Here is a 19,766-nt window from a genome sequence, read left to right on the forward strand (position 1 = left end):
CCTAGTTTTCGCTAAATTTTAGACTGAACGACTAACCAGTTTTTGCTTTTTAAAACTCCCTTTAAAAATACGTATTGCCATCTTTTTATCGAAAAAAAAAAGAACCAACGACAACAAAATTGACGAATCACATATGCAAATACCTCCAGATCGGATTACGTACGGAGGTAATAAATGTTAACACGTACAGTAATATAATCCGAAAGCGAATCGTACGAAACAAAAGGTAAGATTGTAGACATTAATATTTCTTATAAACGTATCATGTTTGCTGACTAAATTTTTCCAAATAATTTTTCCACTTAAGTATTAGATTTAAGTATTTTGTTAGTCTTTCAAATTAAGTATATATTTTTATATGTATTTTTTCTCCTCCCAAATCCCACTCTTTAAAAATCTGTGAAAGTACGAAAAATTATTAAAAAAAATACTTTCTTTGTAATTTTAAAAAAAATATTCTTTTAAGATCGTATTTTATTTAACGTCAATCAAACATTCGTTCTTAAGTTGGTGACCTCAGTGTGTTTTTTTTTTTTTGTGTGTGCTAAAAACGAATCTTCCATTAAGATTTGGATCAAACATGTAGTTTTCTGGACGTGAAGTCCAACGTGCACAATTAACTAATTTCTAACGATTACAACGATATTATGCGATTGACTACTGCTCCAGCTGACAACAGCTTTTAGAAAAAGAATTGGTTTACTTTGATTTTGTATTTTTGCAGACTTTTTCATAAGGCTTTTGTTATAGTCTGGTCTTTTATTTTAGCAATCTAATAAATATTCGCATGGCTCCTGCGGGTCTTATGATTTAATTTCATGATCAAGAATTGAACACTGCCTATATTAAAATAAAAAAATGCAAGCTTGAAAAGTAATATAGTTAACCTTTAACATAGAAAAGAACAAGATATACCAGTGAAAATATAATAAATTTATAATTATATTACAGCATTAAGAATTGATTATATATAATAAGGTTAATGATTTGTGAAAGATTCTTAATGCGGCTATATTTTATTTTTTTTTTTTTTTACTAAGATTTCTTGTCCCATTCTTTCCCATGTTTAAGCTTAACCATATTTCTTTTCATGGTCGCACTTTTATAATTGTAATTCATGACTTTTCCAATTTTCCAGATTCACATGTCTTTTCTTTTTTTTTTTTTTGCCCCATAAGGATAACATACACGCATGTTATAACAATGTACGGCACTGGTTTCGATAAAATCCCCCCGAATAACCTCCCTTTCATTATTTGTTTCACCTGCTATCTTTTTTCGCGAGAGCGGTGAATTTGTAGCAACAGTTGTTGCTGAAGCGACGTTTTATTTCAAAAGTTTTGTACTGAACGAATTTCTTTTTTGTTTGTTTCCAAAGTATAACTTAGGTGATCTATTAACTGTAATTGTTTGAAAATCGGTCGAAAAATGAGTGAGCGGTGAAGCTTAAAATAAGTTAAAAATGACTTAAACTCCACTTAAAGATATATTAAAACACGTTAGTAATTGTATATATATATATATATATATATATGGATGGTCAAAAGCAAATCCTATACCATCCTAATCGAATTTATATAAATGTAAACAGTAAAATAAGGTGATGCCTAAATACGAAGCGAGATCCCTCGACTTCGCGGACCATGTTTAGCGTCCAGTTACAGGCTCTAAATGACACATAAGATCAGGGTAACAGCTAGCGAAATTTGCAGAAAAGATGAGAAAAATATGACTAAATTCGTTATTTGTTTAATTTCATTTTTTTATTTTGCCCCCATAAACATAACATATCCATGCAATACGAATGTACGGAATTCTTCTGCTTTCAATGAAACCCCCAATTATGTCCTTTTCGTTCCTTTATTATTTGTTTTACTTGCTACTTCCCTTTTCTCTGGAGCGGTGAATTACTAGCAACAGTATTTGTTAAAGCAACGTGGTTTGTATGGAAACTGTCAGAAAAAATCGCTCACCTTACGTTTCTTTTTAAACATTTTATTTATTTTTAACTATATTGAACACCAGTAAATTCACTTTTGTACTGAACGAAAATTGCATTTTTTTTCTTAACGATATTGAACACTAGTAAAAAGCAACTGGATTTGAACACCAGTAAAAAGCAACTTTCAAAGGAAGCCCCAATTATATATAGTTATATATAAAGTACAGTAGTTGTTAAAGCAACGTTATTACTATGGAAACTAGTAAGGAAAAAATCGACTACCTTATGTTTTTTTTATACATTTGAATTTTATTTATTTTTTAACGATATTGAACACCAGTAAATATACTTTTGTACTGAACGAAAATTGCATTTTACTTTTTATTTAAATAATGTAATAGCAAAATACGAAGTAAGCTCGTGAATTATTAAGCGTCCAATTATAGACTCTGGTGCTAGACAGTGATCTGCGCTATTTTTAAATCGTATTTCCACGTTTAATTAAAGTTTTATTATTTCAGCACAGATCACTATCTGCACGAGTAGCCTAATTTAGTTTGTATTCGAATTGCTCTAACAGAACGCTAACGCTCATTGGGAGAGCATCTCACCTTAAGATGTTTTAACTATAAAACCTATTTGTGGAAATCGAATGTGCACAATGTATAAAGAATCATGTCATTTTGTGCGGGAGGCTGTTTATGATCATTTATGAAGACATTACCTTGAGAAAGTCTTTAGTAATTTCCATTGATATAACCCCTTCATGTTCTAGAAACACGGAACACAACTTTTACATTTAAATACTTTATGAAAAATCTTCTGCAGTTTTTACACTCCTCCCTACAACCACTTTCTAACAGACGTCGCGAGTCTGTTCTGTTTATATAAAATTACACAGCAAATTAATGCATTACCTAAATATGAGAGATCCGGCGAGCTTGGGAACTATATTAAGCGTCAAATTACAGACACTAAATGGCACATGAGGGATGAAAACAGTACGTGAAACTTATGAACATTGTAGAAAATGAGACTAGTTAAATATGCCTTATATAGGTTGTATATGAATTGATGTAACAGTGCCGTTTACGCCTCTCTAAACATAGGCCGCATGACACATGTGCAATAAAACAGAACCATCACAAGTCTTTCTCTTCTCACCCGTTATTTCCATTGCAACTACTTTACTGAAATCCAGTCTAGAGTCCCATATGGCAAACTTAAAAAAATCAATCAGCCACCACTATATAATTCCTTAATATTCTGTATGCGTCAATATCTAAACACCGATTCCATGAAAATTTTTTCTATCAGAACTGCTCACATTTAAAACACTGTTCTGCTGGTCTGCTTCCCGGTTGAATACAACATGGTAAACTTCAAATCAAATGTAAACAAGTTCATGCCAGGCCGTCCCAATTAATATTAAAATCATACCCAATTTACACCATTATTGATTACTACATAACTACCTTAGATTCATTAAGTCTTATCCTCGAGTGGCTTTCTCGTCTTAAAATAAAAGAATCCGTAGCAGTGATATGATTCAATTATTAAGAATGCAATATAAAGACTGACAACAGTGAACAAAACTTTATAAAATGACGATTCGTTGAACATTGTAATATAAAAAAAAAATAATGCAACTATTTTCATTTCAGATGCCCGATGTCGAGAGAGTGGTAATCAACACATCAAATGAATTAATGCTAATTTCCGCTTCCGGTTATGATTCGTAAACTTTACAAATTGATCACTGCGAATGATCTCCAAGGGATACGCTCACGACTTGATGGATTAACGCTACGTACACGCCACTCGATTGCCGCCACCAAGGCTTTCAAAAAACCTCTTCTCAGATATGCCTGTGAACTCGGTTTCCGAGACATCGTGAAATATCTCTTGGACGAATGTGGACTCGATATCTCCGAGTGTTACACTGATCGTTTAATATGGTTATCGCCGTTGCGAATATCTATTTATAATCTAGATATTTCAATGGTTCTATTGTTGATAAGTCGAGGAGCTGTCGTTGTCGATAAAATCGAAACGAAGCTTGGTTCTTATAACGATTTTAATATCGGTAACTTTTCTATGCAATCTATTTTTAGTTGTTGCACACATGGAACCTCAGAATTGCTTCCTGCCCTACCTTTGATTAGAAATATGGCCATAGATGAGGATCCTGATGGTGTTTTAAGAGCTACAGTCCTCGGAGACATATACGAAAAGGAGATCTTACGAGCATATGGAATGAGCTTGAAAAAAAACTTGCCTGACGATAACCTCCTGTGCATTGCCATCTTGAATAAACGCAGCGAGGCGGAGAACTATCTGCTGAATTATGGTATATTCACTTTAAAGGATCATGTACGAGCTCTGGAATTGTGCGGGGCAACATTTATTGCATGCAAATCGGATATAGAGCAAGGCCTATTATGTTGGAGGAAATCGATAAGACTTCGTAAAGAACATTTCTTTGGGGTATCCGATAAATTTTCCAATAAAAATAAGACTGGTCTTGGGGTCGAGTTTACTTGCGAAAAAGAACTCGACATGATGGCGAATTCTAAAGCCGAGCTCAATATCCAAGCGTTGATAGTTTTTATGCGATTACTTCCTCCAAATAATGCATTTCTTCAAGATAACTTTGTGAATGTGGCACAGAAGCGTGTATTTCGAAACGACTTATTGCAAGCGCTAAAGGTGCTTGCAGTCTTGTCGGAATTCCCTTATGACCCCTACAGGGGCGAAGAGGATCCTGCTGATTTGTCTGGCATTGCGTTAGCGGTCTTGTTGCGCGTTCCATTCTTGCGTAGTCCTGGAAAGATTGCTGAGCTCTTATTAAGATTTAAAAATCTTTTTGATGCCTTGAATTGGTTTGACTGGGTTGTGTTGCTCAAGGGACCAGTCCATTTTTACTACACGCTGTATCTTGACCTCCTTTCATGTTTAAATAAAAATATAATTGCCATGGATGAATTTGATCTGTGCAAAAACGATGAGGCTTGGATTAAAGATGGTGTCAGCGGCATCATGAAGTTGCCGAGTAATTGCTTCACCACATTACTTCACAAGGCGGTCGAAGAAGGAAAAACAATTACTGCTATTGCTTTCATTGTCAGTTGCACAACTGATGCGAATTGCATAGACATAGGTAAAGACACACCTATGCACACAGCCGCGTACTTGAAATACGAAGAATCATATATCTTACATCTGGTGAACTTGTTAGCAGACGCTGGAGGTCATATTGATGCGATGAATATACAGGATCATACCCCATATATGTTGCTTCAACACAATGGCGTTATTATAAACCCTCTTAAATTTCTGTCCTTACAATGTCTGGCTGCGCAAACAATTCACAAACATAACCTTGAGATTCCAGAAATATATCCGAAAATATTAGTGTCGTTTATAAAACTTCATTCAAATTCGGTAGACGTATCTGGTTCCAGCTTATTAGATCGCATTATTAACCAACAGCTAAACAGCCCACTGGTTGTTTTATATAATTAAATATTTTTTGTCATGCATATAATGAGTATCGTGACGGAAAGATAGAATCTATTTATTTCTATTAAATCTTCGTATTTACGGAATCTCTTTAAAACATGTTGTGTTATTTGCTTATATTGTATTTGTTAGATGATGGTTTACCTTGTATAAATGGGTCTTGCAATAGTTAGCTAAAAACCAGACGAACTCAAGTATTTGTGGCCACATGACGTAAACACCCTCGAGAAACCCGACAGGGAGCTAACTCTCACCCCCACACAGATCCCTCGATGTAAAAGATCTTTCTATTCTAGTAGTTTCCTCCCCAGAACCTCTAGACTTTGGAATTTCATTCCAAGTCCCTGCTTCCCCAACTGTACTGACATGCAGAAGTTAAAGTGTAATGTGAACAGAAATCTTGCTGCCCAAATCCCCACATAGTACCCTAGTAGATGTTACCTTTGATAGTAGCCCTTTACACTGAAAAGGCAACGTGTCTTGCTTGGGGTGAAAAAAAAAAACTAAAAACCTAAACGTGAAATTTATTGTTTAAACTGTTTCACTCTTGACCGTATTTTAATTTATGTAATGGATAGCTTATTTTTCTATTTATATATATCACACTAGCGGGGGTGCCCGGCGTTGTCCGACTGTGTTAAGGTTGTGTAGTAAGGAACGCCCGAAGTTGATTTTTTTTTTTTTTTAATTAAAATAAAATAAAAGATCATAGTAGCGGGGTGTAATCTAAACATAGGCGTTTTGGAATGAGTGTGGTGTTTAAAAGTGGTAGTAGGAAGGCAGGCATGCTCGAACCCGTAATGCCAAGGACTAAAACAGATTATAAAAAGAATGTGACGTCCAAGCCGATGTCTCCATCGCGCGACCGGAATTCCTAAGCGTTAATTTTAATCGTAGACAATCCAATCGAGACGATAACTTTTCGAAAACGTCAACGCAAAAAGCGATCCGTGTTTGTAAAAAAAAAAAAAAATTAAAAAATATGCCTAATTGGGGCCGAAAAATGTTTTTAGCAAATTATTCGATATTTGTCGTCCGAAACCTTTGGCTTCAAACCGATATCGATCTCGTCGAGAAGCGTTGCGTCTCTAGAAAGTTTTTGACATGCATTCATACATACATACATACATTCACAGAAATGGACGATTGAGATTATATTATAGACTAGTCTGGATGCCCGACTTTTCCCGGGTATGTGTGCGTTTAGCAAAAATAAACGTTGTAGTAAACAGGTAGGCTCGAACCCTTAACTCGAAGTCTGACAAACATGGTGTAAGTTTATTGCTTGAGGAAAAAAGGGGATTGCGAGCTCAAAAAAGTGGTAGTAGTCGAACCCTTCCCCCCGAAGGAGAAATTTAAAAAAAAACAAAACAAAAAAAAACGTTACGCGTTCGCTGTTGCGCCCATCGCAACCAGAGTTGACGTAAGTTTAAATTGAGGCTAGACAATCGAAAAGAGGGAATGACTTTCGAAAATATCAGGGAAAACGGCGGCGACTCCTTGTAGAAAACTGCCTATTTTACGAAGTAATTTATGGTCTGGGCCAATTTTTCGATATTTTTTTGTCAGTAAGGGCAAGGTTTAAACTGATAACGATCGTGTGAAAATCTGTCGCCTTTGTTGAAAGTTTTTCTGAGACATACATACTTACATTTTAACAGACGCGGTGGGATTTATATTATAGATGAATTCGGTCTTCTAATTTGTAGGTGAGTTTTCTTGTTTTTATTCTTTTTTTTTTTTTTTTTTTTTTTACAAGGAAGCCACGTTTAACAAGGCCCGAAAACCACTTCGGGGTAAGGGTTATTGCGTGTACAGTAATAAATGGGAAAGTATCGTAGTAATCGTTAGTATTGGAGATTAAAGGGGCGGTTCATCAGGAATTTGTTTATGTTGGACTTGAAGACATCCAAGTTGTAGTCAGGTGGGAAACAGGCAAACGGAAGAGTTCCACAGGCGTGCACTTCTAAGAAAGAAACTTTGTTCATGGAATCTACGTTTTGATTTAGGCACAGATAAAGAATCTGGAAAATGACTAACAGTGGTTTCAGCTAGACGAGTGTTTTTAGTGAAAGATTGGCGAGGGGGGATGAGAGATTGGAGCTAGGACGAGCACTTGCCATGGAAATAAAGATAATAAAAAGACAGGCTCGCAACGTCTCTTCTGTGGAAGAGAGGTTGCAGGGAAAAGAAAAGGGTATCCTCCGCTAGGCCACGAAATCTATTTTGTACTCTGTCAATGCATGATATGCTGTTTTTACCCGCTCCAGCCCAGACGTGGCAGCAGTACTCCATCCTTGAGCGTACGTGGCTTTTATACAGATAGAGAATTGCATCAGTATTGAGATTTTCTGGAGCGGTAGAAAGATCCTATCATTTTCCCAGCGACTTGGACAAGGCGTGATGTACGGGTACCATTTCAGATAGGGAGTAAATCTCAAGCGCAAGAGATTCTCAAAACATGGAGCCTTCGTGAGACGAGAGCCATTCATTTCAATTTATACCAGATGGGATCAGAGCGTTGGTTATGTAAAGATAGGAGCTTGGTTTTAGATGCATTAAAAGTAACCAGCCACCTTTTCCTCCACTGTACGACGCGCTCAAGATCAGAAGAGGATCAGAACTTTGTCATTTACGTCCTTTGATGTGTTGCCATAGATTTTCGTGTAATAAGCATAGATTTCAACGAATGATCAATGGCACAGTCCATGTAATGCTGAAGATACGACAGAGTATATCTGTACTAAACAAAATAATTTTTTATTATAACGGTGTCTACACTAACAAAGGTTAGTAATTAGACCATGTCTCAACTCAGCAGTCAAAATTGAATACATTGGTGCTTTTAAAATTCCCACTGTATAAATATCTGCTTCACAATTTTGAATCATATTTATATCCGAGAAATTGACATTCATTTTTGTCTCAGAATATATTCTTAGATAGATCTGTCGTAACTTCTGTATTACATGGTCGGTGCAATTATTTTATGAGTTTCACTAAACTGTCACTAAGTGGCGCTTCTATCAAGGAACCGGGGGCGATAACTCGTACTTTTAGGGAGCTTCTCCGGAAACATTATCTTAAAATCCATGTAAATTTCTCTAAATATGCAAATTCATTCATTTCATTCAAATTGTTGATCAATTTTAAAATTATATTTGTTAAATCTTTTTCATTGTAACGGGTTTCTAGTCTGCTATTTCCCGTTGTTTTTAACATTTTCATCATTATCTTCAACGCATGTAAAATGATTGACGCCATAAAGAAATCAGCCGCATTCGGGGGGGGGACGAATTTGGGAGAACAAGGAGTCTTTTATTTGGCCCCTGGGAAAATTATGTTGTAAATCACTGTCCGTAAAATTGATGTGGACATGTGTTATACATGATAAATAATTAAAAACGTATAACAATTTTAAATTAATTTTATTTTTGGCAAATCACACGGTTTTGTATTTGCAAACTCATATCTGATCGGAGTGTTTTCTAAACAATTTAAATTATGAAGCAAGATAGTGGGAAGAGATAATGCTCACAAGATTATGTAAGCATGAAAACTGGCAACAGTGTTTAGTTGAGGAAGAATGTTTTAATTTAAATCCGTCTCGAATATTATTTTAATAAGTTTTTAAATTAAGACAGATTCAAATGTGTATTTTATCGACTAATGTGTGTATTAAAAAGCTATAGTAATATGGGTTACCGCTAAATAATACTACTATAACTTTTAATTAGTTTATTAACCAACGATCTTTCAAGCAAACTACCCGTCCTTGTAAATGTATATATGTGTTACTTATAAAAGTTACCATAAATCGGGGAAATAATTAATATATACCATATTTGTACTATATGACTGATATTTAAGGCCGCCTTACCTTTAGCTAAACGGGGATATTTTTCCTACATATGAAAAGAGTCGAGTTAAACTGGTGAGGATCTGAAAGAATATTAGACGCTGTGACAAGACAAGGCTATCTTTGTAGAAATATTGTTTTGTTTTAGCAATCTTAAATAATAGATGATTCGAAATCTGCAGGATGCTGTGTCTGATAAAACAGCCGAATTGATATGTTCCGCTTACCAAAGGGACAACACTTTTTGAAACAAAAAAAATACATTGGCGTTGACAGAAAAGAGGATACGCCCACACTTAAAATATACTTTAGAAAAAATAAAAGTGAACTGCATATTTCATGTACAAGCAGAAACCGTTTCTCGATGTTTCCCAAGGAAATATAATTATTATAAATTATATTTTAATTGCTAAGCACCCTCTGGAGTTTTGGCTGTGCCTAATATAGCATATACAAAGTTGAATTATTTTCAAGTTTTTGTTCAAAGCCTTTAATTTCTATTAAAAATCAGTTCATGCTCAAAGACTTTAATTTCTATTAAAAATAAAAATGCAAGATTTTTTTCGCCGAAAAACATTTGTTTTGTGAAGAAAAATATGGGAAAACGTTCATTTTAGCGATGAATTTAAATTCGATCTTTCGGGTCAGACAAAAGAACACATGCCAGAAGGAAATGGAGAAAGACTGTCCCCTAAGTGCGTTAAATGTACAAGAAAATATGGATGGGGTTGTATATTGGTATGGGACATATCTTCAAACGGCACTGCCCCCGCTTGTGAGAATTCATGGAAAAGTTAATGGCCGAATGAACAGAGAATTTATTAGGGAACTTGCGGTTCTTTACCTTTCTGATTCTGATATCTAATGCAAAACATCGCACCGTGCCATGAAGCAAAAATAATTTTAGAAGAGCTAAATCCATTTAATTTTGCGTGATGGATTGGCCAGCTCAGGGCCCCAACCTGAATTGAATCGAAAATGTGTGGAAAATTATTGGTTATAAGACCACAGAAACCCCCAATCTTTATTTATGGGCATGTATAAAAATCCTGGAATAATGTCACCTATAACATGTACACGATTGATTCTTTCTTGCAGCAAAAGCTATCATAGTGTAATTGAAAACAAGGAGCTTTTAATTAAATACTGAAAGCATTTTTTTTTTTTTTTTCATTCTTAATTTCCTCCATTGCTTAACTTTTGGGCGGCTGTAATTTAATTAAAGTTTTTCGTGTGAACAAAAAACAAACAAAACAACTCATGTATTCAAAACCAAAAATAAAGAAATATTTCTTATTAAACTAACATCATTAAACATTGGAAAATTCATTTTTTCCCCTTTTTCATAGATAAAGTTATACATCATTAAAAAAAATGATCGACCGTTTCTTTATCTTTTGGACACAACTATGTTTCGGAGTCAAACTCCATCCCCATTATTTGGTTTCTTTCTTTTTGCCATGTTATACATTTGCAGAAAAAAGTCAACAGTAGCGATCCGCGCGGTGCTTGTCAGATGCTATATTTTGAAATATCGAACGACGCATTCGGTCCGCGAGGTTAACGTAAGTGTTATGAGCTCCGTTATAGAAAGGCAATTTTAAAACTAAAGAATAAAACAAAATGCTAAAGATGGAGTTTGACACCGAAATATATTTATGTATAAATTTCAAACACTTATTTCCGTAAAACTGCTTTATAATTTTGTTTTCAAGCTCGCTAATGCTTATTTAGTTTCATTCAAATTTAATCAATGCTTCTACAACGTAATTCACACTCCCTGAGGTTTTATGCTATTTTTTAGTATGTAGAATAGTTTTCGATGTTCTGAAAGCCGTTTATGGAGAAGTTGGGGGGTTTATACTACGCTGTGTGGGGTCGTAAAACATTACCAATTGCAGAACATCGGTTGTATTTATAGGGGAGGTTGTAGACTCGTTCAGGTACGCCAGGAAAATTTCTGAAAAATCTCCTAACGAATAAAAATTGAAATAATGAAAACACCATAAATTTAACGAAACTAATTAAACGAGCTACAATATTGCGGAAATCCTCGCTTACAGAAATCAACCTATTTTACAGAGAAAAGATTTGAATACATAATTTGATAATCTATAATATAAATCTAACTTGTCTGTTTACATCTATTTATATATGTATGCATGTTTCTATGGCTGCCAAATACTTTTGACTGAGGCGACGGATTTTCACGCGAAAGGTATCATTTTAAAGTTCTACCTATCAGAAGATAAATATCCGAAAATTGACCCAACACTTAAATTTTTTCATTCTTAACCGGCCAGTTATCTACAGGTAGGGGGTCGCTGTTTCGCTGTTATTTTCGAAAATCATCCATCTTTTTAATTGTCTAGCCTAAATTTAAACCTACGTCACTTCCGGTATTGCGACAGACGCAACAGCAAAGACGTTACTTTTTTTCATCACGTTTTATTTTTTTTTATCATGTTCATTTCCCCCTTCGCGGTACGGCTTCGAGCCTGCCTTCCTACTACCGCTGTTTATTTATTGGCTTGACACCTGGGCAACAAAGCTAGTATAAAAAGAATTCAGAAAACTAACTGCTGTAAACAAAATTTGGAGACTGATACGGAATATTATCTCCAAGTTCAGAATCAGGATCAGATGTCCAAATGTTTCAATCACAGAAAACGTTAATGGGAAGAGACGTGCTAAACCAAAAGAAATATATAAATATCGCTCCCGAGATACGGTGGCCCTAGGATACATTTTTTGGTTTGTTTTTAAGGTAATGATTGGAATAAAATGTTTTGCCGGTCCTGGTTTCGGTAATTGCATCGCCTTACGGCGTTATTTATAATGTTATTTGATTAAATGCGTGTATATTACACTGTACGGTCTTTTGTTACTAATTTTTTATGTCGTATCCCGGGCTTATGCTGTGTTCTTAAACCTACTAGGAAGCTTTTAATATTTTTGCCAAGGTGAGAATCATCTTAACATGAAAATATCACGTCACGGTTACAAACCTTGCACATATCTTTGGCTAAATTTAGCTAAAGCATCGTGCGAAACCAAATGGAAAAATATACTATACACTTTTTTTTTTACACAGTGGTCACCACTTATCAAGGCCCGGAAGCCACTCGGGCATAAGGGTTATTGCAAGTACATCACGTTAGTGTGGAGATTTGATGAAGTGTTTACTTAAGAGGGCGGTTCATTAAGAATTTGTTTACGTTGGACTTGAATACATCCAAGTTGTAGTCAGGTGGGAAGCAGGCAGACGGTCCAGAGTTCCACGGGCGTGCAGTTCTAAGAAAGCAGCTTTGTTCATGGAATCCATGTTTTGATTTAGGCAAGAGTGGGGGACAGTGGATTCAGCTAGACGTGTTTTTCGTGAAAGATTGGCGAGGGGGGACCAGAGATTGGAGTTCAGACGAGCAACTGCCATGCAAAATAAGGATAAAACAAGGATAGGCTCGCAACGTCTCTTCTGTAGAGGAGAGGTTGCAGGGTAGAGGAAAGGGAATCCTCTACTAAGCAACGACGTCTATTTTGTACTCCGTCAAGGCAAGATAGGCTGTTTTAGCAGCTCCTGCCCAGATATTGCAGCAGTATTCCATATTGTGAATCGATTCATCTCATATTGGGATATTTTAAATCGATTAGATCCATAGAGTGAATGCGGTATTGTGGTGATTGCAACTAGTTATTGAGAATATACATAGTTGACGACCCCTCCACACTTTCCACCCCCCCATAGGTATTTTGGCCTCATGCTACATTCAAGAATATCATATTTTAGAATTTTTATGAAGAAAAAAATTGAAATCTGTAAAAGTTTTTGTATAAATAAGGGCAAAAGAATAAAACTATAAATAATAAAATCAAACTTTCAGAAGAAACACTCGTCTACCTGAAGCCACTATCAATATTTTTCCCCGCTCTATACCTAATTGTATATTGTTAAAATTGCGCGCCTGCGAAAATCTTGTTTGCCTGCTTTTCAGCTCACTACAAATTGGTCATCTTCAAGTCCAATGCAAACAAATCATTGAAATGCCCCCTTCTGTAACGCATTTTAACAAATTCTCACTACTTACATTTACTAGTTATTTTCCTATTGACTATTGTAAATATTAGAATTTTCATGATAAATAAACATTAAAATAGCATAAAAAACAGAATCTGTCAACCGTCATGGGCGCGAACCTCACACCTAGTTTTCGCTAAATTTTAGACTGAACGACTAAACAGTTTGTGATTTTTAAAACTCCCTTTAAAAATACGCATTGCCATCTTTTTATCGAAAAAAAAAAAAAAAAGAACCAACAAAAACCAACAAAATTGACGAATCGCATATCCAAATACCTCCAGATCGGATTACGTACTAAGGTAATAAATGTTAACACGTACATTAATATATTCCGAAAGCGAATCGTACGAAACAAAAGGTACTATTGTAGACATTAAGTTTTCTTATAAAACGTATCACGTTTACTGTTTAAATCCTTGTTCAAATTCTATTTTTCCACTTCAGAATTAGATTTAAATAGTTTGTTAGTCTTTCAAATTAAGGATACATTTTAATATGTATTTTTTTTTCTCTTTCCAAATCCCATTCTTTTAAAAATCTGTAAAAGTGCCGAGAAATATAACAAAAGTTACTGTTCTTTGTAGTTTATTTTTTTTGTTTTAAGATAATATTTTATTATTTTAACGTCAATCAGTCATTCGCAGTTAAATTGGTGACCTCTGTTTTGTTTTTATTGTGCTAAAAACGAATATCACATTAAAATTTGGAGCAGATTCATAGTTTAACGTGCACAAGTTATTAACCAAGTTCTAAGGATTACTACAATATTATCCGATTGACTCCTGTACAGCTGACGACAGCTTTTAGAAAAAGAATGGATTTACTTTGATTTCGTTTTTTTTTGCAGTCATTCTCATAGGTCTTTAGTTATAATCTCCCGTCTTTTATTTGAACAATCTAATAAATATTCGCATGGCTCCTGCGGGTCTTATGGTTTAATTTAATAATCAAGAATTGAACACTGCATATATTAAAATAAAAAAAATGCGAGCATGAAATGTAATATAGTTAACCTTAAACATAGAAAAGAACAAGATATGCTAGTGCAAATATAATAAATTATAATTAAAATATTACAGCATTAAGAATTGATTATATAATGTTAAACTGAGTTTTAAAAGATTCTTAATTCGGCAATATTTTAATTTTTTTTTTACTAAGATTTCTTGTCCCTTTCTTTTCCATGTTTAAGCTTAACCATATTTCTTTTCATGCTCGCAATTTAATACTGTAATTCATGACTTTTCCAAGTTTCCAGATTCACTTGTCTCGTTTAATTTCATTTTTCCCCATAAACTTAACTTGCACATACGTAATAACAATGCCCGGCACTCGTCTACTTGCAATAAAATCCCCCCTCCAATAAGCTCCCTTTCATTGTTTGTTTCACTATTATTGCTTTTCGCGAGAGCGGCGAATTGGTAGCAAATGTAGTTGAAGCGACGTGGTTGCTATGGAAAATATCCAGAAAAAAATTTGCGTATCTTACGTTTTATTTCACAACGTTTGTTGTACTATACGGAATTTCTTTTCACGGTATGACTGAGGTGATCTATAAACTTTAATAATTGTTTTAAGAATCGGTCGAAAACCGAGTGAGCAGTGAAGTTTAAAATCAGTTCTAAATGACTGAATCTCCACTTCAACATTAAAACACAGTGTTTTAATGATATATATTAAATGCTCGAAAGCATATCCTATAGCATCGTAATAGAACTTGTATGAACCGTAAAATAATGTAATAAATAATGGCACTTACGAATGCGAGAAAAGCAAGCGAAATTTGTAGAAAATAAGATTAGAAAAATATAACTAAATTCGTTATTTGTTTAATTTCAATTTTGTCCCCCACAAACATAACATATACATGCAATAAGAATGTACGGCATTCTTCTGCTTTACATGAAACCCCCAATTATACCCTTTTCTTTATTATTTGTTTTACTTGCTAATTCTCTTTTCGCTAGAGCGAGGAATTACTAGCAACGTTGTTACTATGGAAACTAGTCAGAAATACATCGCTCACATTAAGTTTTTTTATATATATATTTTTTTACAATATTGAACACCAGTAAATTCACGTGTGTACTGAATTAAGATTGCAACCTTTTTTAATAATGTAATACCTAAAAATGAAATAAACTCATGGTGCTGGTGCAGAGAGTGATCCGCGCTATTTTGTAAATCGTTTAATTATTTTTTTAAAAATTTTTTTTATATTCAATTGTAAGGTTAAAGTACAGAATAGGTACAAAACACCCTCCCCGTGTCAAAATGGTTTTAAAATAACGTTATTTCAGCACGGATCACTCTCTACATGAGTACTAAATTAGTTTGTATTTGAATCGCTGTAACGGAACGATAACGCTCATTGTGAAACCATCTTATTCAAGAGTTTTTTTTTTTTTTTAATTAAACCTATTTGTGGAAATCGAATGCGCACAAATTTATAAAGAATCACGTAATTTTGTGCGGGAGGTTGTGTATGATCATTTATTAAGACATTACCTGGAGAAAGTCTTCAGTAATTTCCATTGATATAACACCTTCATATGTTCTAGAAAAATGGAACACAACTTTTACATTGAAATATTTTATAAAAAATCGTCTGCATTTTTTAAACTCTTCCCTGCAACCACTTTCTAACAGAAGAGAGGTCGCGAGTCTGTTCTGTTTATATAGAATTACACAGTAAATTAATGTCTTACCTAAATATGAGATCCGGCGAGCTCGTGGATTATATTAAGCGTCAAATTACAGACACTAAATGGCACATGAGGGATGAAAACAGTACGTTAAACTTATGAAAATTGTAGAAAATGAGACTAGAAAATATACCTAATATAGGTTGTATCTGAATTGTGTAACAATGTTTACGCTTGTCTTGATATTAGCCACATGGCACATGTGCAAATAAATAGAACCATTGCATTAAGAGACGTCTAAGCGGAGAAAAGGGACAAAAATTGAAAGGTTATCCGTGGGCTACGGAAGAGAAACCGTATATCGTCATAAGAGGAACGTGATCACAAGAGACTTCTACATCCGTGTCGAGAAGGCAAAGTTTTCTAAAGTACATGGAAGGCGAGATTAACGTAGACTTTTAAAACGATATGCAATGCGTTGTTGAAACACACCAGTTATATACGGGTTTAGTTTAAACTGAAAGACGTCGAATTTATTGTAGCTTTTGTTAATTGAGAACACAGCACAAAATAAATTTTATAATTGCGTAAAATCTTCTATTCTCTGCAATCTCTTTTCCAGAGAAGAGACATCACAAGTCGTTCTCTCCTCACCCGTAATTTCCATGGAAACTACTTTACTGAAATCCAGTCTAGGGTCCCATTTGGCAAACTTAAAAAAAAATCAATCAACCACCACTATATAATTCCTAATATTCTGTATGTGTCAATATTTAAACAGATTCCATGAATTTTTTTTTCTATCAGAACTGTTCGCATTTAGAACACTGTTCTGTTTGTCTGCTTCCCGGTTTAATACAACATGGTAGACTTCAAATCAAATGTAAACAAATTCATGTCAGGCCGTCCCAATCAATATTAAAATTATACCCAATTTACACCGTTATTGATTACTACATAACTACCTAAGATTCATTAAGTCTTATCCTCGAGTGACTTTCTCGCCTTGAAAAGCGCTCCGAAGTAAAAAAAAAAAAAAATAATTAAAAAAAAGTCCGAAAGGAGATGATTCTCGGAAGCAGTGATATAAATGATTCAATTGTTAAGAATTGAATACTTAAGACTAACAACCGTGAATAAAACTTTGTAATATGACGATTCGTTGAACATTGTAATATAAAAAAACTAATGCAACTATTTTCATTTCAGATGCCCGATGTCGAGAGAGTGCTAATCAACATATCAAACAAATTAATGCTAATTTGCCCTCCCGGTTATGATTCGAAAAATGTCTACTTAATTTACAAATTGATCACTGCGAATGATCTCCAAGGGATACGCTCACGACTTGATGGATTAACGCTACGTAAACGACACTCGATTGCCGTCAGCAAGGTTTTCAATAAACCACTTCTCAGATATGCCTGTGAACTCGGTTTCCGAGACATCGTGAAATATCTCTTGGACGAATGTGGACTCGATATCTCCGAGCGTTACACTCATCGTTTCATATGGTTATCGCCGTTGCGAATATCTATCTATAATCAAGATATTTCAATGGTTCTATTGTTGATCAGTCGAGGAGCTGTCGTTGTTGGTAAAATGGAAACAAAGGCTGGTCCTTATCACGATTTAAATATCGGTAGTTTTTCTATGCAATCGATTTTTAATTGTTCCACACAGGGAACCTCGGAATTGCTTCCTGTTCTACCTTTGATTAGAAATATGGCCTTAGATGAAGATCCTGGTGCTATTCTAAGAGCTACAGCCCTCAGAGACATGGACGGAAAGAAGATCTTACGAGCATATGGAATAAGCGTTAAAAGCAACTGGTCTGGCGATAACACCCTATGCCTTGCAATCTTGAATAAACGCAGCGAGGCGGAGAACTATCTGCTGACTTATGGTATATTCACTTTAAAGGATCATGTACGAGCTCTGGAATTGTGCGGGGCAACATTTATTGCATGCAAATCGGATATAGAGCAAGGCCTATTATGTTGGAGGAAATCGATACGACTTCGTAAAGAACATGGCCGTGGGGTTTCCGATAAATTATTCAATAAAACTAAGACTGTTCTTGGGGTCGAGTTTACTTGCGAAAAAGAACTCGACATGATGGCGAATTCTAAAGCCGAGCTTAATATCCAAGCGTTGATAGTTTTTGTCCGATTACTTCCTCCAAATAATGCATTTCTTAAAGATACTTTTGTGAATGTGGCACAGAAGCGTGTATTTGCAAACGACTTATTGCAAGCGCTAAAGGTGCTTGCAGTCTTGTCGGAATTCCCTTATGACCCCTACAGGGGCGAAGAGGATCCTGCTGATTTGTCTGGCATTGCGTTAGAGTTCTTGTTGCACGTCCCATTCTCGCGTACTCCTAAAAACCTTGCTGAGCTCTTATTAAGATTTAAAAATCTTTTTGATGCCTTGAATTGGTTTGACTTGGTTGTGTTGCTCACGGGGCGAGTCCATTTCTACTACACACTTTATCTTGAACTCCTTTCAAGTTTAAATAAAAATATAATTGCCATGGATGAATTTGATCTGTGCAAAAACGATAAGGCGTGGATTAAAGATGGAGTTAGCGGCATCATGAAGCTTCGTAGTTTTAATTACACCACATTCCTTCACACAGCGGTCGAAGAAGGAAAAACAATTCCTGCTATTGCTTTCATTGTCAGTTGCACAACTGATGCGAATTGCATAGACAGAGGTAAACAAACACCTATGCACTCAGCCTCCGACTGTGAATACGAAAACTCATTTATCTTGCATCTGGTGAACTTGTTAGCAGATGCTGGAGGTCATATTGATGCGATGGATCAACAGGATAAAACCCCATATATGTTGCTTCAACAAAATGGCGTTATTATAAACCCTCTAAAATTTCTGTCTTTACAATGTTTGGCTGCGCAAACAATTCACAAACATAACATCGAGATTCCAGAAATATATCCGAAAATATTAGTGTCGTTTATAAAACTTCATTCTAATGATAGGGTTTCAACTTTCGATACTGATTCCGATTCCGATTCCGATTCCGATTCTGATTAAATAAAACCGTAAATTGTTTTGTAAATATATATTTAATAATATATTAGTCATGCATATTATGAGTATCCTGATCAAAAGATAGAATTTATTTATATCTCTTAACTCTACGCATTTATTGAGACTCTTTAAAACTTTTTGTGTAATTTGATTTAATTGTATTTGTTAGATGATGTGTGAGCTTGTATAAACGGGTATTGCAATAGTGAGCTAAAAACCTAAACGTGAAATTTACTGTCAAAACTGTTTTGCTCTTGACCTCAATTGTATTCTTTATGTAATCGAGAACTTATTTATTTCTGGATGTATAACATACTAGCGGGCATGTTAATCGTTGCCCGGGTGTGTGGAGGTGGTCTATTAAGGAACGCCAGGATTTGTAAAAAAAAATAAAAGGAGAAAATTAGTAGCTGGACGTAATCGAAACAGTAGGCAGGTTGGGTGGAGATAGGTGTTCAACAAATGGTAGTAGGACGGCTCGAACTCATAATGGGGCGGAGAAAAAGAATGTTAAAAAATGTTACGTCATAGCCGATGTCTCTATCACTAGACAGGGAATTCCGAGCTTTTAAAATATGCATAGCCAATCCAACCGAGACACTGACTTTTCGAAAATGTCGACTCGGTTAAGTGTGAAGGAAATGTTTTTAACCAATGTTTCGATAT

The 19,766-nt window shown here is 35.0% G+C and overlaps 2 protein-coding genes across 2 annotated transcripts; both read left to right on the plus strand.

The window, feature by feature from the left end:
• On the plus strand, positions 1-5,622 carry LOC145254590 (protein fem-1 homolog C-like). Its single transcript, XM_080113197.1, has 2 exons — positions 1-226; positions 3,607-5,622. Exon 2 carries the CDS (start codon positions 3,674-3,676, stop codon positions 5,465-5,467), a length of 1,794 nt encoding a protein of 597 aa, XP_079969323.1. The 5' UTR covers positions 1-226; positions 3,607-3,673; the 3' UTR covers positions 5,468-5,622.
• Positions 5,623-13,618: 7,996 nt separating this feature from the next.
• On the plus strand, positions 13,619-19,374 carry LOC145254711 (protein fem-1 homolog C-like). The gene is made up of 2 exons (XM_080113382.1): positions 13,619-13,700; positions 17,256-19,374. The coding sequence occupies exon 2, from the start codon at positions 17,256-17,258 to the stop codon at positions 19,101-19,103; it is 1,848 nt and encodes a 615-aa protein (XP_079969508.1). The 5' UTR covers positions 13,619-13,700; the 3' UTR covers positions 19,104-19,374.
• The last annotated feature ends 392 nt before the right edge of the window (positions 19,375-19,766 follow it).

The sequence above is a fragment of the Euprymna scolopes genome, chromosome 30 (assembly GCF_053919585.1).
Source record: "Euprymna scolopes isolate OS-2025 chromosome 30, ASM5391958v1, whole genome shotgun sequence".
NCBI classification, from domain to species: domain Eukaryota; kingdom Metazoa; phylum Mollusca; class Cephalopoda; order Sepiida; family Sepiolidae; genus Euprymna; species Euprymna scolopes.

Coding starts and splice junctions, on each gene's coding strand:
- LOC145254590 (XM_080113197.1), top strand. CDS start 3,674: ATGATTCGTAAACTTTACAAATTGATCACTGCGAATGATCTCCAAGGG.
- LOC145254711 (XM_080113382.1), top strand. CDS start 17,256: ATGCCCGATGTCGAGAGAGTGCTAATCAACATATCAAACAAATTAATG.